General features: G+C 51.5%; 1 protein-coding gene across 5 annotated transcripts in view; it reads right to left on the bottom strand.

Moving 5' to 3' along the window:
• Positions 1-16,084: 16,084 nt before the first annotated feature.
• Positions 16,085-26,994, bottom strand: part of NGF (nerve growth factor) — a 53,437-nt gene continuing 42,527 nt past the window's right edge. For all 5 annotated transcript variants that reach the window (XM_051856131.2, XM_070076898.1, XM_051856132.1 and 2 more), the window contains 2 exons: positions 24,480-24,603; positions 16,085-16,977 (listed from right to left, as the gene is read on the bottom strand). In XM_051856131.2, coding sequence (XP_051712091.1) covers positions 16,240-16,965 — 726 coding nt within the window. In that variant the 5' untranslated portion in view covers positions 16,966-16,977; positions 24,480-24,603 and the 3' untranslated portion in view covers positions 16,085-16,239. The remainder of the gene's footprint in view (positions 16,978-24,479; positions 24,604-26,994) is intronic.

The raw sequence follows: 26,994 nt of genomic DNA, 5'->3' as shown, positions 1-26,994 counted from the left end.
AAATTACCCATTTTATTTTTTAATAATAAATTTTAATAATAATTTTTATAATAAATTTTTAATAATAAATTATCCATTTTATTTTCATTCAGGAGCCCCAGCTGACTGAGACAAGGAAGAAGCGACTCAGCAAGGGTCGATGGCTGCTGAGGCCGGAGGGAGAGATGGCAATGGAATGAGGCTTTCCTGAGGTTGCCAGTGGGCGAGAGGGGATCTATGCTGTTACAACCATGGTTGAGGAAACACAGTGTCTTCAATACCGGTCCAAGAGCTGATTTGGAGCCAATCACCTCTGCGGCTTCAGATCTCTAGGGGAGGCTGCAACCTGCAGGCCTGAGGTCCAAGCTGGCGAAGCCTTCATCTCTGGGTCTTCCAGTCTCTCTGTGAGGTCCCAGCATCATGCAAGGTCACACAGTTGGTGTCTGGCTGACTAATGTTTCTTCAGTTGGAAGGGAAACTCCCTTCAGGGGAGAGAGAGCACCTTACCAGTCTTCCTCCAGGCCAGACCTGAGATTGACCTGTTCCTAATGTTGGACGGGAGACATTAGGCAGCCAGTGACAACGCCACCTGAAGCTGGGCTTTGCATGCCTATGCATGAACACTGCTCTTTAGAGATTGAGCTCTAACTGTTGTCACTGTTATTGTCTTTGGTCAGGAGAGGGGGTGCCCCTGAGCTGAGGGTTCCTTGGACAGCTCTCCTGAGGCAGAGGCAGACAGAGCTTCTGCGGATAAGACCTTGAGTGTGAACACTGCATTCCAGAATAGCCCTGCCCAGACCCACGGGGAGCAGCTCAGCTGAGTGTCAGCCTTGAGGGCACTGCAGACATGGCCTGGCCTTTCCACACATGTGGCTGGGTGACTGTCACCAGCTCTGCGGGTCACGAGCAGCCAGCAGCAGCTCTTGGTTCTCCTTGCAGCTGCTGGGTGCTCTGCAGGACTCCCTTCCCTGTGCCCAGGGGAGGGGCAACACCCCTAGAACCCCGTCAGTCACATGCCCAGGGGCTCCTACATTGCCATCCAAAGGAAGTACAGGTGTTTGGGGATCAACTGTGCCTCGGCCCGTCTACTCTGTGCAGAGTATAAAGGATCAAATTGCTCCCCTCACCCAGCACCCACTAAAACAACTATTGTGATGATATATACCTAACATTTACCAGTTTAGCCACTCGTAAGTGTACAATTCAATGGTGTTGAGTTCATCATTGTGCAACAGAATCAACTTGCTTCACTTCAAGTGTTGAACACTGTGGATTCTATCATATTCCTACCAATGTCTCTAGGGGCCTCCCCCATCCTCCCTGTGTACAAACTCTGGAGAGATGGTACCATGGGAATCAGCTCAGGGGCACCCCCTCTCCTGACCAAAGACAAAAACAGTGACAACAGTTAGAGCTCAATCTCTAAAGAGCAGTGTTCATGCATAGGCATGCAAAGCCCAGCTTCAGGTGGCGTTGTCACTGGCTGCCTAATGTCCCCCATCCAACATGAGGAATAGGTCAATCTCAGGTCTGGCCTGGAGGAAGACTGGTAAGGCGCTCTCTCTCCCCTGAAGGGAGTTTCCCTCCCAACTGAAGAAACATTAGTCAGCCAGACACCAACTGTGTGACCTTGCGTGATGCTGGGACCACACAGAGAGGTCACATACATTTGCTATGCTCTGGAGCTGCTGGCATTGTGCCTGTGGGCCAGGTGAGTCCACTTCTTGGTGTGTGTTGTGGGGATTGTCACACCATTCAAGATTTGAGCCCCTTCCTTCCCTTTATGAGAGAGGATAAGGATGCCCAAATTCTTCCATGATTATAAAAGCTGGAGAAAATAAATAAAAATAAGAAGTCATAATGTAACTTAAGATTCTCTTTAAAAAGTTGTAGATTGATACGCCTGTTTGTAGTATCACTAAACATCTCCCAAAGTCCCTGTTGAGAAGCTATCCTGCGGGCCTATGTTTCCCAATCCTGCAGCTTCCTAGTGTCCAGTTCTCTGTCGGAATGAGGTAGAGAAAGGAAGAGGAGAGGCTAGCAGGTCAGCATGTGTCTTAGCTCCCTTGGGCAGCTATCACCAAATACTGTCACCTGGGGGGTTTATAACCATAGGAGAGTTGACTTCTCACATTCAAGAGGATGGGAAGTCGCAGATCAAGCTCTGGTTTCTGGTGAAGGCCTGCCTCCACACAGATAGAGGTTTCTTGCTATGTCCTGATTCAAGTGGTGGAAGGGGCAAGGTAGCTCTCTCGGACCTATCTTGTAAGGACAATGATCCCATTCATGGGCTAATCTGTCCTTGTAACCTAAGCAACTCCCAGAGGTTCCGCCTCCTAATACCATCAATCATGTTTGGGTTAGAATTTCAACATACGACTTGTGGGAGGACACAGACATTCAGTCCATATCAGCAGGTGTCACTTTTGGTGTTGACACTGGGAATCTGTTTTGCCAACTGGTGCCATTTCTCTATTAAGATTGGGCATTGATATCTCAAGGAGCATAAGTTTTTTACAACTTTCTGTTGGGATTAAAAAAAAAAAAAACTCAGAGGGTCACTCTATAAAGAAACTCTGTGTCCAAATCAAAGTCCCTTTGGAATGTAAGGATCAGAATAGGTTGGTGACATGGAGGGAGGCTGAATTAGGAGCATTTATTCAGCCTTGTGTTCAGCAAATCTTAACTGAACACCTGCTATTATGCCAAGCCCTGTGTTAGATGCTCCAGTAACTATGATGAATCAAGTGATTCCTGCCCAGTAACTCATAGTCCAGGGAACAACCTTGTCTGCACGGATGCTGTGCCTCTATTGCACCAGCCAGCACCTCATAAGAAGACTGTCTGAGCTACCCTTCTTCCTTATAGAAGCAAGCCCAGATCTTCTTATTTCATTCCCATCTTGCTCCCAACTTCCTGCTCTGTGTCTGCATTAACTGGGACCTAATCTCCAGATCTGCTTTTCAGGTGGTCCAGGCCTATGGTCAGGTTCAGCGTCTTTCTCTTGATGCTCAAGCATGCGCCCATAGTCATTGCTTTACACTCCACTCATGGATCTTACTGCCTTCTCTACCCCTGGATCCTCCTCTTTTTGACTTATCTTGGCCACTGGAATTCCTTCTTATCTCGACCAATCTGGCTGGTACTGCCTGCCTGCCCAGCCTGGCCCCTTCTCTAGGGGGAGGCTTAGGTAGCACAGCCATTTCTCCAATTATAAATTAATGGCGACTTGCTGGCCAGCTGAAGTCAAAACTGCTATGAGCAGTTGTGTGTTCAGAGAATACCACTATCAGCTATGTTAGCCCTAGTCCAAGGAAAGCAATCACAGGAAGAGGAGTGGCTCTGTCAGTGTCTTAGCTGCCATCTCTGGGTCGTCTTTGAAGAAACATAAGGGCACTTGCATTGCTTTCTCTCTGTTGGGCTACCTGTAAGGCCACTGTACTCACCAAAGGTAGTAAGTTAAAGTATGATTTCCTAGAATATAATTGGCAGAGACATCTCCTGTCACTTAGCACCTGTTAACATGCCATAGAACTAACATTCTGTGGAACACAATTAATGAAAGACTGAGCCAACTCTTAGCTGTCTTCCCAAAGATTCTGTGATTGTCATTAAGGTTTGGATTTTATGTCAAACAAATCAAAATAACACCAGGTGTACATGGCCACATGCGTAGAGACCAACCAATTGTTGGTGTCAAGATGAGTTAGAATCTCTTTGCTTCCTTATAATTATAAATTATCCTCCACATGGCTGCCTGGGTGATCTTTCTAAAATGTAAATTGGAGCTTCACAGGCTCATCATTTTTTGGTATAAAAATCTAAATTTTAGAGAACAGTGTCCAAAGCTTTCATGAGTGATTTCTATGTGTTCTTCCAACCCCTTATCGCTCCTCATTCCAAAGGCTACTTTAGACTCTGTCCAAACAACCCACTCCCCCACGCCTTCTTTCATTCCCACACCTTTGCAAGTGCTCTCTCCTCGGCTTGGGACTTCCTCTTGCTTTGCTATGTGTTTCTACTCGTCCTCGGAACTACAGCTCAAATGTCACCCTTTAATTGTGTCATGTCTCGTCTTCCCAATTGTTTGTGAGCCCTTGGAGGGCAAATACTCTGCTTTCATAATATTTTTATCCTAGTGCCTAGTACATATTAGGGATTTAACATGCATGTAATAAATGAATGAATGCCAGCACAGAGGATGCTACTGCTTGGCTACAGATCTTTCGTTGGTATTCAATAATCCTGGAGTGGAAGAAAGTCAGCTCCGAGTTGCATGGTCACCAGCTGAAATTTCTTAAAAACAAGAACAATATGAAGCAAATGCAAGGTGTTGCTGAGTGCTGTGACCCATAAGGAATAAGTGAAAGCGTTTGGCAGAAGGCATTAGGGAGGCCCCTAGTGTCTCCTCATAGGAGACTTACTTTTTCAAACTACCGTAGCTCTTCTCTAGCGCCCCGAGTTTCTCCCTCTTTGACGCCTTCCCCATGCTTTTAAGCACACCCAGACAGTCGCTGTTAAACAAAGAAGAGCAAGCCAAAGCCCTACAATCACCTTCAAACGCACCGCTTCCAGCCTGCGATGGACTCGGGCTCTCTCGGCGTCATCCGGCGCATGCACTTCATGCACTTTGATATCCTCCAGGCATTTGAAGGTGCAGCTCATGAAATCCTTGCAGACAAGATGCAAAAGGTGGATTAAGAGATACTCGATAGTCAGCCTCAAAGAGCATTGGTTGTGGATCAGAATTAATCCGGAGGCAGGCCTTGGAGACAAGCCAAGCGACTCTCTTCCTTTGCCTCATCGTCCTTCAGTTTCCTCTCTGCAGTCTGTTCCGGCCTCGCAGACATCTTTGCAGCTTCCAGTATTGCTGGGCTCCCTTTTCCACCGGGCCTTTTGCAGAAGGCCATTGTCTCTGCTTGGCGACTCCTTCACTTCCACCCTTACCTGGTTGATCATGTTCGTCTCTCACCTCACACCCACTTCCTCTTCCACACCTAGGTCAGAGCCCTCTTTTGTGGTGCCCAGGGCTCCATGCCTGTGTGTCTCTAGCACTTATTATGGTAACAGTTGAGTTTATTTGTGTCGTTCTTCTCCCTCACTAGACTCTAAACTTCATGCCTGATTTTTATCATTGGTGTATTCCCAGCTCTTACAGAGCCCTGGGCATGGATGGACAGTTGCAAATGCAAAGCCTTGGAGTCTGAGGGAGGCTGCCTGGGGTCCAAAGGCTGGCAAGAGCAAGCGAGTAAACGAGGGAAGGAGTCAGTGTAAAGACAAAATGAGTTTGCAGTGACATCCTTGGACCAAGGCTACATACCACGGTGTTTCTTCTTAAAACTCCAGGTTGGCCTGATCCTTCCTCAAGTCATGGTTCTCTGAAAGTTGAGAAAATCAAGCAATATGTTGATTGAGAAAGAACACCAGGTCTGTGATCATTCAAGTTGCTGACCATCTCATCTCAATCCCACATTCTAACCTCTAGGGGGAGCCCAAGGACTCCCCCTCTTAGAATGACCAAAATAGAAGTGGTAGGGCTCTGACTGGGAAGAATAGCCAATTAAAAATGGAACTGGACTAAGGAATCACCCTGTAATTCACTCCCTGTTTCAGTTTTCTTTTCTTTTTTTTTTTTTCCTTTTTCTTCCATGCTGAGTTCGCCATCAAGTGTGTTTGTTATAATGAGTTGACAAAAGCTCTACAAAGATGCTGCTAAGGTGGGAGACATGATAAGGATTTGGGAGTTCGTCTTATAATCAGGAGTAAAGATTGAGCTTTCCCATGGCAAACTCTTGCCAAATGCATTTCTTAAGCACTCATCATTGGGTAGAAGATACAGTTAACACATCAGCGGGCAGGCACTGTGCTAGACTCTGGAATATCATGATGAGTTAGTCAGAGTTCCTGCCCACAAGGATGTCGAGGCTCATCATTTAGCTGGCCAATCTTCTGTGTTGAAGAGAAATAATCACTGACAAAAATGCAAGGCAGAGGAGTCCTGGTTTAATAATAGTAAGAAAACAAAACAAAGAAACCAAGGGGTTATAATTTACGAGAAACTCAAAATGAAAATCTAGTGTGATGTGGCAACTGAAAAATTTGTGTGTAATTTTAGGCTCCATTAATAGAAAATACTGTGTGGATCAAAGGAGTTAATAGTTGCATTGTAATTAGGGCTGGTCTGCCCACATCAGGAATATTGTGTTTCCTTCCCTACACCACATTTTAAGAGGAATATGAACAAATTAGAGTGTGTCCAGAGAAGTCTGACCAGGATAGTAAGGGGTCTGGAAATCCCACCATACAGGGATGATTGAAGGGTGTGGAATGTTTAGCTTGGGAAATAAGTCTTAGGAAGGGGATATAATAACTATTCTCAAAGATTTGTTATATAGAAAAGAGCATGGGGCAACTGCATGTGTTGTTCTAAAGAACATTTCCTTGACCCAGCCCGTTGGTAAATAGGTAGAAATGTTGAGGACAGATTTTTAGTTCAATATGAGGAGGAACATTATAGCATCTAGTTGGTCCCTCAGGTGACCTCTTTCTCTTAGTACTTCACTTTCCTATCTTCTCCTTGTCTTCCTCCCTCTTAGCGTAAGAACTGCTTTGTAGTTTCCCTTTTCTTTCAAGTCTCAGATCCTTCTTGGTCACCCTAACTGAGGAAAGCTGTAGCGGTTGCTTCCATGAGAGTGAAAGGTAACGTTGACAACCAATGCTATGTAGGGAACTTTCCAGAAGAGACACTGAATCCTTAATGCAGAGGATCCTGCCCATGTTACAGATGAAGAAACAAGACCCAGGTAACTTGCTGAAGGTTTCATCGTTATTAAGTAGGGGAGCCAGGAGTGAAATCCAGGAATTCTGCTTCCATATCCTGCTCTCCTAACCTCCCTGCTATACTTGCCTCTCCCTCACCAAAATATAAACTATCCCAAAAGTAAAAAATAAAAACCAGGTGTAGAAGTATTGAGGGCCAATAAAAGTCAGTGCAGTAAGGGTTTTTTCCCCCAGTGAATGGAGGGCAGGAGCAGAAGGCAGAGAGAAAGGTGTAGCTTGGGTGGGTGTGCTGAGGGCATGGTGCTCGGTGGCTCCCCGGGCTTGCTGCTACTTGCCACCTGAACGTGCACAATGTCTCGGCTAAAAGAAAGCAGCACTCAGATCTGTCCCGTGGCCCAGATGGTCTGCATATGTTGCCAGGCTGAGCCCTCTTTCATTCTGCGGCAAGACCAGGATTCTGATTTAAATATCACCTTTGTTTTCTGACACTCTCCACTCATTCCAGTGGGTTCTGGACATTCCATTTTAATTGTGTCTTTATAGCTTTACGTAGGACAAAGCTTTTTTATAATGAATAAAACAACTGAAAAGCTTTTCCTCTTGAAAACCTCTGTGACTCACCAAATACAAACCACAACCCAATAAAGCCACGATTAAAGTCTATGTAGAATAAATCTCTCAATGAGTAGAGTTTTGCTTTCTGTTACCACAAGTCATCCAAGGCCTTTGATGTATGTTGGGCCTTCTTGCTCATAGACCTCTGTCCTATCATCACTTTCCCTCGTCATGAATCTTATACCCATGTGATAGCTCAGTGGAGAAGTCTTGTCTAATAGGAGGCAAAAGGAAGAGTTCCTGGAACATGTGTACAAAGATAGAGAGAATGACCCTAGTGAGAGGTAAGCCCAGAAGAAGAGAACCAGAGGCAAACTGAGAGCTTTCCCAGCCAGCATCTTCACCTGTGCCGAATCCCGAGGCTGCTGTACTGTGAAAAGTGGGTCCAACTGAGTTGGGGGAGATTTGCTCACTTTTTGGTCTTCTGGCTCTTGCTTTGTAGAGAATGATGTTGTTAAAAAAAATAGTCTCTGAAACAAGATATTTTCCAGAATTAAATTTATATTTGTCACCTGATGCTGCAGGTACCTAGATATGAAGCAAAGAGAGTCACTAAGCTGCCTGGATGGGCGGCTTCTGCTATGGACCAACAACCTGTATTTTATTTTATTGCATTGGGCAGCTATTAATTCAGAGAATTCACTGGCCATCTGTCTTGATAAACGTTCAGTGGTTGGAATTTTTGTAATATATTTCTCCAGCAAAGCCCCTCTTAGGGAAAACCTAAGCCTCATTTTTACTATGTTCATGATCTTTTACCCAAAATAGTGAAATTTTTAAGTAATGGATAAGAAAGATTGTGTTTACAGCAGCAACTGTTATGGAACAAGACAGGAGCCAACGAGACAGAGAGAGAGAGAGAGGAATAGAGCTGGTTATTTTTAAATGACATTCTTCAAATATGACAAACTGTAAATAAACTGTATATTGCCCTTTGAGGGTGAGAGTCTGTGGTGGAAACTCCACATATGGCCACCAAGAAGTCTGGTATGGGGTTTTCAAATGCTCCAAGTGACTCCTGACATGGTCTGGCTGTGGAATCCATCTCCTTAAAGCTGAAGGAAGGCAAACTCTTGGAGACGGATGGGAACTACTCGTTTTACACATCGTACTGTGACATTTTTCATTTTTACAACCGCTGCTGATGGCTGCGTCGAGTGTTCTGTAAACCATCCTGGGTGTGGTAAAAGAAGACCCTCTGGGGAGTTGTAGGCCAGTCCAAGATCTCTGACACGGAGGGTGCTGACTTTTCATCCCTCATCTTCAAGAGGGAGAAGCTTAGGGTCAAAGAAGGCCACGAGCTGGCTCTGAGTCACACATAGCTTCTACCCGCCCGCCTCTTCCCCCAGCTCGCCCTTGGGGTGTGCACTACCTCTCTGGGACTTGGTTGTCATCCCATTGTATTCTTCTCAGTGTGACACATGTCAGATGGGCCCCTTTTTTGACATCTCTCCATCAAGGGAGGACACCAAGGTTGATGTGGGACACAGGCCCTGGAGTTGAAGGCAGAGTTCTGGCTGGAACTTATGCCAGGACTGATCTCCCCAAGTCCAGTTTGGACTCCAAGATGCAGAGATGAACCCCATCAAAAACTCCTAAGTGAGATGTGAGGAGGCCTGTGTGGTCCCCAGAAATGAAAATAACAGCCCCCACCCCTCACCTACGGAATCAGAGAGCCCCAGGCAAGGTCAGGGGCAGAGTCGGGGCCAGCTGAGAGTCTCAAACTCAGCAGGGGTGAGATGGGAGTGAGAGCAGGAGAGGAGAAGCAGAGGTTAAGGGGTGTGTGCACAGGGCGGGGGCAGGCAGTCACTGCCACAGCATGGCGTGTTGGAGGCTGCCTCCCGTGCTGGGATTGGGCGGTAGGTACAGAGGCAAGTCCACAAAGAAAGCTGAACAAAGACCCCAAGTCCTCTACTCAGCCTGTACTTGAGATGGGAGGACTTAGAGGCCGGGGGCCCATCTTACCCCCATGTCCACACCAGGCTGATCGCTGCCCCTCACCCATCCCGCCTGTGCAGTTGGTCTCTGCTGGGCTGAACAGGGCCCCTCGACCTGCCAGTCAATGGTCTGGGGATTGGAGAGGAACATGGCCATCAATTCCACATGTTCCTCAGGGGCCTCTTGGGGGAGATATTGACACAAAACCACACTGCTGGATCACCGAGAAGCCAGCGTCACGTCCCTTGAGAATCCAGGCAGTGGCCCTAAAGGCCCAGGCTCCTGTGGTGACCCATCAGCATGTCCTTTCTGAGGCTGGGCCTCCTGGGTCTCACTGTGACTGTCGGAAAGGCGGGTGCCCAGATGTCAAGGCCAGAGCCTTGCTGTAGGATGCCAGCCCTTGTCGAAGCTCGGCCGTGAGCTCTGCCTGCAGCCGGCTTCTCCCAACAAGAGTTAACGCTAAGGTGCAGCTGAAGGAATGTGAGGGCTGGGAAGCCAGCTCCGGGGATGGCGCTTGCAATCAGGAGACGGCCTGAGTCAGAGCTGCAGAGCCCTTTGAAGGGATGCCAGCTCAGACACATGCTTCCAATTATCATATGCAATCTCGAGACAGTGTGCAAGTTGCACTTTCATTATGTCAAAGTGAAAGGAATGGTGAGGGTGAGATAAAGGAGGAAAGGCCGCCAAGCAGGAGACCGCACGTAACTGTGGCACCGAGCATTAGCCAAGGCTCCAAGTGGGCCTCCGACCCGAGTGCAGCCCTGGAGCGAGGAGCGCAGGGCACCTAAGTAGCTTTCTCTTTGTTTTATATTTTGGCAATCTAGAAAACCAGCTGATAGCGCTGGAGGAGGGCTCGTCTTCAGGAAAATATTTGACCAGCTCTTTGGATTTGGGTCTGGACACAGACAAGATTTTGTGGAAAGCATAGCGGGCTTTACCCGTGCTCATCCACAGGAGCTCCCTTGGTTTCTCTCTGGATTTCCCCACAGCTGGCATGCGCAGGAGATGCTGCTTCCTCACCCCGGTGAAGTGAGACAACAGCGAGGCAGCCCTCTCACTCGTGCACCCGTGAATAAGTCCCAACACAGCACAGCCATTCCACTCTACTTCTGCTTTTGCAAACACAGTTCAAAAGTCGTTTCCTTAAGTCAGGTTGCCTGTGGGGGTAAATTATGAACTTCCTGGCTGCTTCTTGTCTCTCACAGGTTATTACACACACCTACACAATACACACTCACACATAATTGCACACACATGTGTGCACATGCACACACTTGCACACACATGTATACATCATTATGCACACACAAATGCATGCACTCGTGTGCACATATACACTTGCACACACATGCACACACCCTTATACACATGCACACACAAATGCACATGTGTGTGGACACACAATGCACACAGTACGCACATAAATGCACACAAATGCACACATACATGCACATGCACACACTCTCACACAACCTTTGTATCTCCCTATGTGTGTATATTTGTATACTGTGCCTATTTCCGGGCACATATGTGTATGTAGCTGTGTGTCTATTTACCTCTTTGATTGCAATCATTCACTGCACTGGACTGAGCACCTTGCAATACAACAAAGTGGATTCTATTGTTATCGTCCACATTTTACACAGAGGAGAAGAGAAGTGCAGAGGGCAGAGTGACTTGTCCACCCGCCACGCTAGTGGTGAGGCCAGGCTTCGGCCCACACAGTGTGACCACACTGTTGACCACCACACTCACCCCGAGAGTTACTCAGCGGCCTCAGGCAGCACCTTGTCTTCAACCAAGAGCAGGAACCCACTGACTGCTGATGTGCAGTAGCTGCAAGGGACAGGTGGCAAGGGTAGGAATGATGAGAGCAGACACAAAGACAGGGCTGACCTCGGCATCCCTGCCCTGCTGCAGGCGATGTTGGATCCAGGTGCTGAAGGGGTACGGCTGTAACGCATCTTTGACTTAGAGGAGCAGCCTGTGTTGGAGGGAGATTCCTCAGGCTGCTGCTGTGGCATGGTCTGCCCAACCCACACCTGGCTCTGGGCCCCTGAGCCGTCTCCACACACCCAGGTGAGCATTGGGAAGGCGAGGGTTATTCAGCTGCAGATCCAAGTGAATCAGAGCAAAGCAGATCCCACATGCACGACTCGTGGAAACTCTCGGAGCCGATGGTTTACAGGCTGGCCAAGGAGGGCAGAAGCACATCCCAGAGATGCGTGCAGCCTGTAGCGGCTTTCTGGCGGGGCTGCGCACAAGGAGTCTTTCTGTCTACTATGGTAGCCTTGAGTTTTAGGACCCTGAGGCCCGCTCGGAACCACTGCCCGCTCAGCGCCCCGCCCCACATGCAGCGAGTGTCTAGGAAGTGCTAATGGCCACTCTGAGTGATGGCCGTGTTGCTTGCCACAGAACGCATCTGTGACAAGACCTGTCCAGGACGCTGCCTGTCCTGGGGAAAGCTGTTCGACCCCACTTCAACATCATTTTTAGGGTTTCTCCACCAATCTACTTTTCAGAATGAAAAATGCATTGCACACTCCTTAAGTGCTAGGCACTTGTGTCTGTTTATGTATATTATCTCACTGAATTAGCTCTTGCCCTTTGAGGAAAGCACTGTAACTACTCCCATTTCACAGATGAAGAGACTGAAACTCAGAGAAGTCAAGCAACCTGCTTAAGGTCACACAGCCTAAGCAGAAGCGCCTTGCTTGTCTGACCCCAAAGCCATGCTCTAACCACTGCACTGGAGCTTCTAGAACCTATTGTAGCCTCTCTGAGCCCAGATTCAGGCCGCAGCTGAAGCTGCAGAGCTGCCATTCTTTCCCCTATGCTCCGAGCCTGGCTCTGCCGCATCCATATTGGATGCCCACGGGGGTTTCCCACCCAATCTACACATCCGCCAACAGACACACGCATAGCGAGCAGCACCACGACCGCTGGGAATAAATTACCTTGCCTTCCTCTTGCGGGGGACTTGGCGCTCACAACTCTGTGATACGGGCATGGCGGTTTCATTTCACAGCTGCCGAGCTGTGACCTGCTGGAGTCTCACCGACAGGAACCAGGGAGCTGGGACCATCACACCCGGCTGCTTCCTCAGCATCTGCCCCAGCCAGTGACCTTGACACAGAGGCTGGGAGCCTCCCGCTGGTCGACCCGCTCAGGCCTGAGGGCTCAGACTCTGAGGCTGAAGCTAAGTCCAGGCCCCCAGGGGTCTACTTGGTTCTACTTCCCCAGCCTGTCTCTCTGTCCCAAGGAGCATAGCACGCACAGCCCAGGCATGGCAGCCCCTTGCCCCTTTGTCCTCCTCCTGCCATGCAGACTACGCTAAGGAGAAAGCGGAGGGGAGACTGCTGGAACACACCCGGATGAAAATAGCAGACTGGGTGTTGCTGAAAATCTACCCTCCTGGTGGGTTTCCTGTTAGGACCTCTGGGCGAGGTGGGCACTCTGGCTACAGCCACAGAGGTCAGAGCGACAGGTATGGCCCTGCTCGCATCTCCCAGGATCCGGGCTTTGCATCTACCTGAGGCCAGCAGGAACCCTGCTTGCAGGGCTGGGCTGTGTGGGGCTGAGGCTGAACCAGCATGGGGGCTGCTCAGCAGACAGGGACCTATGCTCACCCCGGGGTAGGAAAATCCCAGTGAGGCCCCAGAAGGCAAGTTTGCAGGACATGCAGATGTCCGACCTCAGCAGGGCGCAGGAGGCCTTCAGAGCCACCGTTCGGTGCATTTAGACAGACTGGGGCCCTGGCGGCTGCGGGCTGCCTCCTGGACTGGTCTGAAAGCCAGAGCCCTGCAGCCCCCATGGGAGCACGGGAGCAGGCGCCACACTAGCGGGGACCACCAGACACAGGGCTGTTTTTGGACCACGCTAGCTCCCTTCAGCCATCGTGTTGTGTGAAAACATGGGCTCCCATGCTGAGACTACATAGTTTTGGCCAAGGGCGAACTTGACCTTTGGGGAAGGCAGGTGGTGGTGTTCCTGGGATGAGGGGGCCTCCTCCTCTTACCGGAAGGGGCGGGAGAGCCACCCAGCTGGCAATGAAGAGCCACAGCCCCCTCTGTCCTCCCTCAGAGGTGTGGAGGCTCAGCCTCCGCCTTGGGCAGGCCAGGGGACCCCAAAGCATCTTTAAGGCCTCCTAGGTGTCCTGCTGGGCTGGGGCCGCTCTCTGGGGCTCTCGTCACTGGTGCGGCAGCTCACGAGCAACCTGCCAGCTGCGAGCTTCCTCACCGTCTCCCTCACCACCCCTCTCGCCCCACACCCAGGACCCAGAGGGCCTGTGGTGCCCTAAAAGAAAGGGCCCCCCGCGCCTGGAACCCAGCAAACAGCCACAGTCACAGGTCAGTGGGAGGGCTCGCTGCCCAAAGCCTTTATCTGACCAAGCATCGCAGCATAGAATGTTCTGGTTGCTGTTTCCAGAACGTAAATCTCTATTGCAACTGCAGTAGCTCTGAGAGAAAAACAGAGCTGGTTCCCTCACACTCTATGCTGGGCAACGGCTCCCACGCCAGCGCTCCCTGCCTCACTGGCCCCACTCAGGACAGGGGCAGGGAGGGCTTGGAGAGTGAGGCCTATGGGGCAGCCAGTATGACCACTTGCTCTTTCTCTGATGCACAGTTTGGACCTGTTCTCTGGGAAAAGCCAGAACAGGCACTCCATCCTGGGGGGTGAAGAAGAGGAGAGACCGGGCTGTGTCTGCAGAGACACTGGTGGCTTGGGGGCAGGGGGGAGGCAGCAGCCAGGGGCTGGGGAGGGGGGCTCTGCCCCAGGCTGGATCCTGGAGTCTCTGTCTTGCTTTCCTCCTCCTGCCCCTCTCCACATCCCATAGGGGTCTTCTACCTCCCCTCCCCCTTCACGCCTGGCTCTGCAGGCCCCACCTGCCTGCCACATCTGCCCTGGTTTATCTCTACTGGTTCTCGCTCCATTGATCTTTGTCTCTCTGCACTCCTCTCCACAGGCCCCACGACGCCTGCCACATTTGGTCACTTATGGAAATCACCCAGTGGAAAATGAACACGTTAGGGCAGGGGTTTGGCTCAGCAGATAAAATAGGGCTTGAGACGCCTGTATGTATATTGGAGTGCCTGGTTCAAGTTCTAGCTCCACTCAGGAGTCCAGCTTCCTGCTAAGGCATGCTTTGGGAAGTTGATGGCTCAACTACTTGGGCCCCTGCGACCCATGTGAGAGCCCTGGAGTGAGTTCCTGGCTCCTGGCTTTGGCCTGGCCCTGCCCTTGCTGCTGTGGGCATTTGTGTGTGAATCAACAGATAAGATTCTCTCTCTCAGCCGGCACCGCGGCTCACTAGGCTAATCCTCCACCTAGCGGCGCCGGTACACCAGGTTCTAGTCCCGGTCAGGGCGCCGGATTCTGTCCCGGTTGCCCCTCTTCCAGGCTAGCTCTCTGCTGTGGCCAGGGAGTGCAGTGGAGGATGGACCAAGTGCTTGGGCCCTGCACCCCATGGGAGACCAGGAAAAGCACCTGGCTCCTGGCTCCTGCCGTTGGATCAGCGCGGTGCGCCGGCCGCAGCGCGCCGGCCGCGGCGGCCATTGGAGGGTGAACCAACGGCAAAGGAAGACCTTTCTCTCTGTCTCTCTCTCTCACTGTCCACTCTGCCTGTCAAAAAAAAAAAAAAGATTCTCTCTCTCAGCCTTCCAAATAACTAAATAAGAAATTAAAACAAGGGGCCAGTGTTGTGGCATAGAGGGTTAAGCTGCCACCTGCAATGCTGGCATCCTATATGAGCACCATTTCGAGCCCTGGCTGCTCCACTTCAGATCCAGCTCCTTGCTAATGCACCTGGGAAAGCAGTAGAAGTGCCTGGGCCCACACAACCAACATGGGAAACCCGAAAGAAGCTCCTGGCTCCTGGCTTCAGCTTGCCCCAGCCCTGGCCATTTCGACCATCTGGGGAGTGAAGTAGCAAGTGGAAGAACCTTTCTCTCTCTTTCTCTCTCTCCTCTCTCTAACTCATTCAAATAAATAAATAAATAAATAAATGTTTTTAAAAGATAAAAACAAGGTCTTTGAAAGCTCTTCCCCCCTCTAGGCCTTTGGCTTCCCAGCTCGTGGACTGACCTGGGAGCCAGTGGGAGTGGCTGCTGGGGCTGCACGTGGGTGGCAAGGGGGTCGGAGGCCCCGGTGTTCTGGAGTAACCCAGTCTCCCTGCAGGAAGCCACCGGGGGATAAGCGGAGGAGCAGCCATGAGCGCCACAGCAATCTGAACATGAAACCAGATCGAGCGTGACGGGCCTCGGGAGCAGATTCTGTTACAGCTGTGCTGACGGCAAGTAGATCCCCCCCAGACGAGCAGCCTCACTGGCCTTTGCTGCGAGCCTCTTCCTGTCTACCTTTGCAGTCCCCAGGGGCCACACCTGGCCTCCCGGAGGCTGGGGGCAGCCCCGCCAGCGGCGACCTGCCTTCTGATGAGGCTCCTCGCTAACTCCCCCAAGCGTGGCAATCAAGACACACGGATCCTGGCTGCGGCGCACGTAATCCAAGGATTAAGCAGCTTGGGCTCTGGAATGTAGAACAAAGTGGCAACCAAGCCGACTTCCCTTCTTAATCATGCCTGGCTAAGGCTAATCGCTGAAACCAGTTCCCTTCCCCAAAGTCACGGACCCGACCGCTGCGGGGGGTGGGGGGGACCGTGGGCTCAGGCTGCAGGCGGGGCCGCCCAGAGAGCTGGAGGATGTTGCTGCAAATGCCCCCCCAGGCTCTTCTCCAGGCTGGCAGAGGAGACAAACGACCCAGGTGGCGGCCCACGGATGCTTCCAAAATTTAATAAATAATGATTCTTTTTTAAAACTGTATAAACTATAAATTACCATGCAGTCCTTATAATTTAAAATAATTTACAGGTTGAGGTAGGGAGGGGGCCCAGGAGAGTGTGGGGGGCGGGGGGAGGGGGCCGCGGGCAGCTCAGCCCCTCCGGGAAGCCTTCCTGCTGAGCACGCACACGCAGGCTGTGTCGATGCGGATGAAGCGCCAGGCGGCCTGCTTGTCGTCCGTGGTCAGCGCCTTGACGAACGTGTGAGTCGTGGTGCAGTACGAGTTCCAGTGCTTTGCGTCAATGCCGCGGCACCCGCTCTCCACGGGATTGGGGTCTCGGCACTTGGTCTCGAAAAAGTACTGTTTGAACACGCTGTTGTTAATGTTCACCTCCCCCAGTACCTTCACCTCATTGCCCTTGATGTCCGTGGCGGTGGTCTTGTCCCCAACCCACACGCTGACGCTGTCGCACACCGAGAACTCTCCCATGTGGAAGACGGGGTGGGGGGCCGAGCGCTTGCTCCTGTAAGTCCTGTTGGAGGGGGAGCCCACGTCCACCTCCAGGTCCAGCTCCTCAAAGTCCACAGCGGCCAGCGGGGGCTGCGTGCTGAACAGCACCCGGGGGGACCGCAGGCGTCGTTTCTTAAAAAGTCTGGGGTCCACGGTGATGTTGCGGGTCTGCCCGGCCACCCGTGCAGCTATGGCCACGGCAGGGGCTGCGCGGGCTCTGCGGAGGGCTGTGTCCAGGGAATGCTGCAGTTTAGTCCAGTGGGCTTGGGGCAGGGCGTGTCCTGCTGGGACATTGCTGTCTGCATGTGGTTCCGCCTGTATGCCAATCAGTAACGCTGTGATCAGAGTGTAGAACAACATGGACATTACGCTATGCACCTGGAATAAGAAAGAAACCAGGGTCATTCCACGGGGTACTGAGTGTTGTCAAAAGCTTGGTCCAAGAGCCCTCGGAGTTGACTTCCCAAGAGGATCGTGGGAGGCTGCGCTTGGGGAGTCTATGGGTAAGGAACCCCTAGATGGCATCATTCAAGTAGAGTCGCTTGAGGCAGGGCAGGGGGCGGTGCCAGCCATAATTACACAGGGACCATAAGCGCGGACCCAAGTTGCCTCTGATAATCTTGTGAATGGTCATCTTATGGATGGGATGGGCTTGGGACAGAGCCCCTGCAATTCACCCAGGGAGCTTGGGGTGCACTGGCAATGTCAGATGGAATCCTCTGAGCTCCTTGGTTGCCAGAGGAGGCAGCTGAGGGAATGGGTGTGTGTGCACCAGGGAGGTGGGGCGGGGTAGGGATGAGGCTGATGCCTCTTCCCAGCACTTGTGCCTAGGACATGGCTGTGCTGGTCTCCCCTGGGAAGTCTGAAGATCTGATGGCCCAGCACCCTTGTGCCAAAGCCACAGCACATCCTGAGTGCCAAAAGCCACGTGGCTCTAGGACCGTCTAATCCACGTGTCTGTTCAGCCTCCAGCCCACACATATGCACACACTACTGGCATGACGGGTTTTCCTGGTGTGAGGTTTTCATATTTTTCAAATGCACTTAACTTCTCATCAGTCTGTGACTTGGGTTGGGATTTGCCATCGTTTCAAAGCACATAAGGAAACTGATTCATGGGTAATAGTTAACTAACAGGCCTAAAGTCACCAATAAAAATGCACTAGAAGTAGCACGCAAAACGCCAGTGCCAGTCTGCCCTTCCACTCGCCCTCCCTTCCGCCCGCCCTCCCTTACGCTTCTATTCTTAAACAGGTCTTCTCTTTTATATTTTTCTTTCTTTTTTTTTTTTCAAGATTTTTATTTATTTATTTGACAGGTAGAGTTACAGACAGTGAGAGAGAGACAGAGAGAAAGGTCTTCCTTCCATTGATTCACTCCCCAAATGGCCGCCATGGCCGGAGCTATGCCGATCCGAAGCTAGGATCCAGGTGCTTCTTCCTGGTCTCCCGTGCAGGTGCAGGGCCCAAGCACTTGGGCCATCCTCCACTGCCTTCCCGGGCCACAGCAGAAAGATGGCCTGGAAGAGGAGCAACCAGGACTAGAACCTGGCACCCATATGGGATGCCAGCGCCGCAGGTGGAGGATTAACCAAGTGAGCCATGGCGCTTGCCCCTATTTTTCTTACATGATGATAGACCAAATGGCATGAACCTATCTGGCCCCAGGAGGGCTTCCCAGTGCACTGCAGGTGCACCTTTCTGAGCCTTTCTGAGCCATCCTGACAGCTGCTCTGTTCCTGGGGACCCTTCAGCTTCTTCTGCTGGGCTCCTGTTCACAGCTGCAGGGCCAGAGCCAGTGTCGCCTCCTCTGCGAAGCTCTCCTAGACCTCCTTGGTAGGATTAAATGCACAACCCTGTCCTTTCTTCCATCTCTCTGTCTCAACCTCATGGGTCCTTCTCTCCCAGTCTGGCACAGATGCCACCAATGCTCAGATCCCTCCAGTCGAAAGTGGTATCTTCCCATTCTGCCCTTCAGAACAGAACATGCGTGGGTGCTTTCTCTCCTACCAAGTCAGTAAGCAGAACTTTGCGTTGGGTCTGGGGTTAGCAAATCTTTGGGTACCTAACTTGACGGCTTGTTAGCAGAAGAAAGCCGCTTACCTCCTCGGAGCCCTGGCTCCCTCTTTGATAGAATGTGGGCAATCAATGCTGTTTCCCACGTGTTAGGACAAAGTAGATGCTCACAAAACCTGCGGATTTGGAGTCACTGCAGTCTCCCTGCGGATTTTGTCTTTGGTTCTATCGCTGCTTCTGTCCTGATCGAGCACCGTCACCCACATCTTTTCCTTGCTGAAGTTTCCCCTTTCTCCGCCCTCTTTCAAAGCTGTTATTGGAGCCTGTCTCCCTGCAGGCCTGGAGGGCCTGGAGGGCAGAGTCACGTCTCATGCCCCACCCTCCCTGTCGCTGGTTGCTCCACCCCTCGGCGTGCACCTCATCGTCCGAGGCACTGTGTGTATCACCCAGCAGCCTCTCCTGTTGCTGGGGTTCACAGTCGCCTTAGAGTGCTTCAGGAGCCGGGTGCTTTGCAGCTCAGTGTTTCTGGGGCCATGTGCAGTGTCTGGCAGGCACCAGGCCCTTGAGAAATGTAAGGAGAATGAACCAAAGCATAAATGGGGCAGCCAGAGAGGCTCGCCCTCTGTCTTCGCTCCACCGTGGCGCAGACTTTGTGCACATGGCTACTTGCTTCTTTTCCCATGTGCAACACATTCTCCTCAATACTGTACTTTCATTCAGCTGGAAAAAGACAGCTCTTTGGTGAGATACCAAGCAGGAGACCACCGAATTCTTTTCTCTTCAGTTACTCTGAAGCAAATTTCTTTTCTTCTTTTTTTTTTTTTTTTTTTTTTTTACAGATTTTATTTATTTATTTGAAAGGCAAAGTCACACAGAAGCACAGGCAGAGACACAGAAAGAGGTCTTCCATCCGCTGGTTCACTCCCCAAATGGCCACAACAGCCTGAGCTGCACTGATCTGAAGCCAGGAGCCAGGAGCTTCTTCTGGGTCTCCCACACAGGTGCGGGGGCCCTAGGACTTGGGCCATCTTCTCCTGCTTTCCCAGGTGCATGAGCAGGAAGCTGGGTCGGAAGTGGAGCAGCTGGGACTGGAACTGGCATCCAGACGGGATGGCAGCGGCTTAGCCTTCTGCGCCACAGCACCACCCCAGAAGCGTATTTCTATTGGCTCCGACTTGCCAGCTCACCATGCAGAGGAGGCGATAGCATAGCTGAGTTTCAAGCACCTCTAGTTCTGGTGACCAACGATCTTGCAAATTGGTGTCCAGCTGGTGGCTAACTGAAGCCTTTTCCTCTTTTCCTATTTCATTTCTGTCTTCTCAGTACACAATATCTCTCATTAGGTGAATTGAAGGAGAAGAGACAAAACCAAAATTCATCTCTTTTATCTAAAGGAGTAATAATGATTAGAATTTGGATAGGGAAATGAGGAGTTGCCTAACGCTTAGAGTTTCGGTAGAAATTAGGGACACGCTGCCCCTGTTCCGTTGCTGCACTCCACAGCCCCTCCCTCGGTGAGCTCATCCTCTTCTACGGAGCTGATTGAAACTCCTGGACCGGGAAGCCCACACCTGCGGCTCTCGGCCTCCAGCGGCCCGTGGGCACCTCTCCGTGGACGCTGGCGTTTCAGATGGAAGGTGTCCCGAACAAAAATCTGTATCCTCGGCGTCCGCATCAGCTCTCCCGCTTCCGCCTTCCACTCAACAGCAGCGCCTGGTTCTGGCCACTTGATGAGTTACAGAGCAGTTCGAGGACTACTCTCCATGCTGATGGTATCGCCCATCGTCCTGGATGTGGTTTTCCACATGTCCCTTCTGTGGCTGGAACTGTGAGTCCTCCTCCAGCAGTTCTGAGCCTACCTCCCGCCCAGACTCTGCTCTTCCCTGCCTGGCCCCACTGCTGCTCCTCCCAGCCCTGGGGGTTTGCTGTAGCAGCGGCTCTGGAAACTGTAGTTTCCTTCCCATGCTGCTCGCTGTGCCTCTCCTGCAGGCCGGCCTCTCTTCCTTCCTACCCTTGGTTGCTCCACGTGGCCTCTCAAAGCCCTGCTCTGTTTCCAGCCCCTGCTCCAGGGAGCCTGTGGGGACTGCTCAGCCTGGCCGTCGGGCCCACCTCCTACTCCCCCCACATAGTTGTCATTCCAGACACAGGGAATTCCTCCAGGGCCCTGCTTGCTCTGTGCCTCCCCACAGCTGCCCTCCCTTCAAACCCTTCTTAGGAGGCTTGCCCCCTTCCCTGCCCGCCACGGGCCTTTTCCGCTCTGCAGGTTGGAATCCCTCCTGCTGTCTGTCAACATCCAACTTCCCTGCCACCTCCACTGGGGACCTGCCTCGGAGTCGTGGCGCACAGACAAGCGTCCCACTCATCGTCATTGCCTCATGACCCACTCTACAAGGTGGCCCCAGCTCTGAGAATCAGTGAGCATGGAGGCCAGCTCCCTTCCTGCCACGTTCCTGAATGTCTCCAGCTGAGCAATGACGTTGGGGACATCGTCCCAGTTCCGGCTTTCTGTGACTTCTAGCAGTTGTAAGGTTTGCTAGGCTGCCTAGCTCTGCTCGTCCTCCTTCACCCAGCCCACAAGGCTGCCTCTTCAAGGCCAGCATGACTTCTGAATTCACTGTCAAGCTACACAGGGCACTGTGTCACAGGGCACTCAGCCACAGCAGAGGTTAGCATTACACAGTGGAATCACTCACGGAGACCTGAAAATGACTCAGCTCCATCTCCCATTCGGGTTTTAGAGGAAAAGGTATTTAAAAAAAATATTTGACTGATTTGTGATGGTGCACTCCTATATTCTTTCCAGACTTGCAAAGAGCTTCTTAGTAAAAGTCATCAGAAGACTGAGGAAGAAAGAACGAAACAGGTGTGTTTTCTATTCTAGTGAAACAAGGCAGTTTAGAAAAGAACGTTCTCCCCGTGATGAAAATGAACCGGCGATGGGGCGCGGGGGCGGGGGGGTGAACGGTTTTTTATTTATTCGAAGCCTTGCTCCTGAGTGGACGGCAGCTCTCTGCATGGCTTCACTGGGCAGAGCTGGAGAAGGGGCGTGTAGGGGGCTCACGTGAAGGGACACGTTCTGCGTCATGGGCAAACGTGCTGTATTCATGCTGCCTCTCCCCAGGAGGGAAGACGAATGACTAAGAACAGGACGCCCAGTCAGGATGGCTTTCAGTCCAGCTGCCGGGGGGCCACCCAGCGCTCCTTCCCCCTCCCAAGCAGCGGCATGGCCTGTGGATTTCCTGTGATGCACACACTTCGTTAGCAAGAGACCATTCCTGCACTGGCTGGGCGATCTTCACACAACTTTGGCCTTGTGTGACTAGGTGACGAAGCTGCTGGACACAGCTAGGCTGGAATATTTGTGGCTAGGAGGGCTGATGCTACTGGGAGACTTGGCAACCGTGTCGGTGCAGGCACTTGTACAGGCAGTAAGGTAGTTTCGGCCTTAGAGAGAGAGACAAGTCAAGAGCTGTCCGTGACACTGGCTTCAGAGACTGCATCAATGAAGTGAGGTCACTGACTGTTGGTGAGAGGAAATTCTTGTGGCCAAGGCAATGCAGCTCCTCCTCCTCCATGGCACTGGCCACTTGCTGAAAGTGGGTCAAGGGTCATCCTTGCCTTACTCTCGGCCTCTGCCCGTGATGTAAACTGGCTGCTGTGTTCGGTTGTAAAGAATCAGACACTCCTGGCTGCTGGAGGCTGCACGCAGTGTGGTCGGACTTTGGTGGCTTCCCAGTTCCCCAGGGAGGTATCCCAGAGGTGTCCTGGGCTGAGCAGAGAGACGTATTGAAGGGATAAAACCCAGGGTCTCTGCCAGCATTGCCTAGACGGGACTCCCGGGAGGACATGTTGCCTGCAAGGGACGCGAGGGATTAAAGTCTAGAGGTTCTCTTGCTGCTGGTGCTGTGGCATAGCAATCCTGCGCCTGCGGCACTGGCATCCCTTACACGCATTGGTTCTAGTGCTGGCTGCTCCTCTTCAGATCCAACTCTCAGTTATGGCCTGGGAAAGCAGTGGAAGATGGCCCAAGTCCGTATGGGAGACCCGGAAGAAGCTCCAGGCTCCTGGCTTGGGATCAGCTCAGCTCCACTCCAACTGTTGCGGCCATCTGGGGAGTGAACCAGCAGATGGAAGTCCTCTCACTCTGTCTCTCCCTCTCTCTCTGTAACTCTACCTCTCAAATAAATACATTTTTTAAAAAAAGGTCCAGAAGTTTTCAAACTTTAGGGCTTCAGAATCCCTTGGAGAGTCTGCCCAACTGCAGACTGCTGGGCTCCACCCCAGAATCTGTGTTCTGTAGGTCTGCTGGGGAGGGGAATGGGAATCCCCATTCCCAGGGGTGGTGTTGCTGATGGTCTGGGGGCTGTAACTTTACAGAGGACAGACATGAGCCTTGCAGGACTACATGGCGGGGGTCATGCAGCTGGAGTCTGTCGGGGTCAGCTGGACACTGCTACTTGTCTCCACCTCTTATAGAGGACAGTGGTCAGAGGCCATGCTTGGGCAGCTGATCAGACATGGTGTGTGTTGTCTCCACTCCCAAAACCAACTGAAATTGCTGTTCGCCACACTGTGAGTTTTGCCTTCCTGAGCTCACACATCCAGATGCTAAGGAACATTTCCATGTTCACTGCTTTTACATCTAGTTCATCAGGTTGCTAGGTACCACATAGACATGAGCCCCAAGTACGGAAAATGTCCATGATGGAAATACGTGGCCACAGAGCACCAGCCACAGGAGAGGGGACCCGTGGGATTACTGGTCTCCCCCGGGCCAGGTGTGCATGACTGCATAAATGGGAACAGAAGCCACTGGTCCCAGTGTTTGGATCTTCAAATGAACGAGGGAAAAATGAGATCACTGGGAGGGTTTCCACAGGATTTGGTCCCAAACTCATGCAGATGTTTCATTCTCAAATTCACAGGGTGAGGATACTGAGAGGGTAGAAACTGCCCCAGTGATGGGACTGGAAGGTGGGCCCACTGAGAGGTCCTGAGGCCACTGGGGACATGCCTGAGGAGGACAGTTCTCTTAGGAGGGCTGGTAGTGAAACCCAGCTGGCCCCCACCCCATTCCCTGGATGGCCACGTGGCCCTCTCTCTGCGTGCCCTTTGCCAATGTCCTCCTCCAAGCCTTACCAGTTGGCTGAATCAATGGAGCTTACCCAGTCTTGAACTGTGAACCGGCACAACTGCAAACCAAAAGAAACCATCTTCCTTCACAAGTACATTGTTTTGGGGATTTCATTTTAGTGACAATAAATGGACTGATATGATCTTTATTACTTAGTGGACATAACTGTCCAGCTACTCATCACCACAAACCTGGGGCGTAGGCCACACTATTTCCATTTTACAGATGAGGAAACAGAGAAAAAGCACCTGGAACTCGGGCATATCCCTAGTAGAGGTGGAACTCAGAGCCTGGCCTGCCAGTGTCCAGCCTATAGCTCTTCTCCATGCCTCTGCACCGGTCAAGGGCATAAGTGTGACCACGGAGCTTCCATCTGACAAGGTCACCTGTTCAGGCAGCCAAGAGAACTGGGTGGAGGGCCTGACTGACGCTGTTTCTCTATTCGAGGCCCTAGGTCCTGGTGCTTTAAAGGTAGCACAGCTCAGGCTCTTGATACGAAGCTGTGGTGTCAGCCTGCAAACGTGAGCGACTTCCTCTCCCACGAAGCCCAGGAAGCCCACACTGGCACACCACTCAGTGCCACACCAGAGCCCTGCTGGTCAGCAGTGGGTCCGATCCCTTCCTCAGCTGGAAGCTCCTTTCCAGCTGTCCTCTCTCTTCGGGTCCCCAAAGAGACTGGCAGCCCCAGAGCTGGGAACCTTGGGGAAGCAGGTTGCCCCTTAGGTGCTTACCTCAGCGTGGCCAGGACAGAAAGCTGCTCCCTTGGAAAAGCCGTTATTGGGCCCGGACGCTGAGCTGAGCTTGGGTCCAGCATGCCATCCAGCCCCCTGGACTGCACGATCACAGGCCAGAACTCTGTGGAAGGGAGAGGTGGCATCAGATGGGTTCGTCTACCACATACCCCAGCAGATGGTTACTACGTCCTAGGCAGCGGGGAGGGATGTACCAACACGACAGATCCTATTTCCCCGAGTTCTGGGATTTCATCAGCATCGGGGCCAGGAAGTAACCAGAATCCAGTTAGTGACATTGTAAGGGTTTGACCTTACAAGGACTTCCAGTGGCACTTGACTCATCCTCTTGTGCCAAAGCTCTTGGTTTCAGCCCAGACACAGTCCATGGCTGATCCTATACCTGGTGTGGGTGCTTCCAGATCCACACCAAAGTCCTGTTCCAGCAGCACCCAACCTACCACCGAGGGGAAAATCATTCTGTACATTACACAAAAGCAGATGTGGCAGACCCAACTCTGGAGAAGCCCAACTAGGACCAGTCATACAGAAGAAAAAGCCCAGGCGATTCAGAACAAATTGGTGCTTTGGTGAAAATCTAGATGAGTGATGGGGGCAAAGAAGACAATCCGAGCACTGGGCACACAGCAGGCAGCTCTACAGAACCTGAATGTTACAGTACCGTGCTAGGAATCAAATGTTAGGAATTGAAAGCTTGGAGATGATGCAATGAGAAAAAAATCCTATTCAATTTTGGGTTGCAGTTTCTAGAAACAATGGAAGGTTTTTATTCTCTCACTTCTATACACCTGAGCACCTACTATGTGCCAAGCCCTGTTCTTGGAGCTGGGAACATAGCAGTGAATGAGAGCGACTCTCATGGAGCTTATAGACTTGTGTAAGTGAACTGTATTTTCGGACTCTTTATATGCCATAGAGAAAGTAAGCAGGGTGTGATGACCCAGGTGACAGCAGGGTGTACAGAGAAGCCACAGGATGGTCAGCAAGAGCTCCCTGGGGAAGCAACCTTCAAGCTGAGATCTGAGGGATGAGAAGGAATGGGAGAGAACATTCTAGAAAGCAAGAAAAGTCAGTGCAAAGGTGCTGAGGTAGAAACAAGCCAAAGTTTCTGAGCATGAAGGGAAGAGACCTTGGAACACACAGGAGAAGTGGGAAGGACCACAGCTACAGGGACACAGCAGGGAGCTCTGGTTTCACCCTCCAGACAACAGGAAGGCAGTGAGGGCTGTATACAGATCGGTGAGCTGGCATACTTTATGAATGAATGTACTATGTCTATTGTGGAATTTGTGGTAGAGTGGGGTATCCCGCCACCCCGTAACAGTTCTAGAATGGCATGCTTGTGCTTCCTGTCTCCTGGACCCCTCATCCCCATTGTGTCTGTTTCCAGTGTGGACGCCCAGCACGTGTCTTCCTTCAGCCTGCTCGCATCTTGTGCCACAGAAGCAAATGTGGGAGCAGCCCTGTGGCTCCCCAAACCTCCCATCACACAGAGCAGCTGCAGACCTGGGGCGGGTGCTGCAGGGGCCTCTGCAGTTACCTTCCTGCACCAGAAGTCAGGAAACTAAGCCCTGGGTGCTTGCACTCCTCTTCCCACTACTCGAAATACTCTCTTTGCCTCCAAAAGCGCCAAGAAAACCTTCCAGTACTCAACTGGAGTTCGGGCCACAATGCAAACTTCCTCAAACACTCTTTACCAAGGTTTAAGTCTGCAGTAAAGAGCGCTGTCGTGTCCCCCAGGTAGGAGGTGGGTGTTGTTCGGCAGCTCATGGGGAAGAGGAGCTCATCTGTTTCACAGACCCTTCAGCTGGGTAAGTGACAGATCACCAGCCCGGGCCCACAGACCTGCACTCTGCTCCTGTTCGCGCTGGCTCTTGGCAAAGCCACTCGGCACGCGTGAGCACCTGTGCACGTGATCTTTCATAGGACAAGCAGCTGGCACAGAGGACAGCAAAGCTCCCCTCTGGCTCTGATCATCTGTGATTCTAGGGCAGTTAATGTTGTCCAGTCTGCACATTACTGGAAGCTCAAGTAATACTTTCTCCACCCAAACACTGGAATTCAGTTAGTTCACTAAGTAGATGCTTGGCAGGTCCTGGGTCAGTCACTTTGCCTGGTGCCAGGTACATAAAGAATAAGACTTAGTACTCCCTATAGCAAATAATAATGAAAGCAGGGCACAAGAACAAACCTGTAAAGTGTACTATGGTAAGTGTGATATATATATATAGGAATATAGTAGAGGAAGAAATTAAATTAGTTTTATCTGGGCAGACTAGTCAGAGACATAAGCTCCTAGACGAAGTAAGATCTGAACAGGTTTTTAAGGATGGATAGGAGTTTGTTAGGGAAGAAGGGGAGAAAAAGCATCAGATAGCCCCAGAGTTCAAGACTTGGCTCCAAGTAGAGGACAGCTTAGCAGGGGCTGCGGGGGAGGAGAAGGAGTACTCGCTGGACCATACACATCAGTAGGTGCTAATGAACTTGCAGATCT

Source organism: Oryctolagus cuniculus, chromosome 7 (assembly GCF_964237555.1).
Source record: "Oryctolagus cuniculus chromosome 7, mOryCun1.1, whole genome shotgun sequence".
NCBI lineage: Eukaryota > Metazoa > Chordata > Mammalia > Lagomorpha > Leporidae > Oryctolagus > Oryctolagus cuniculus.
Note: the sequence above shows the minus strand (reverse complement) of the source record. Positions and strands in the feature narration are given on the sequence as shown.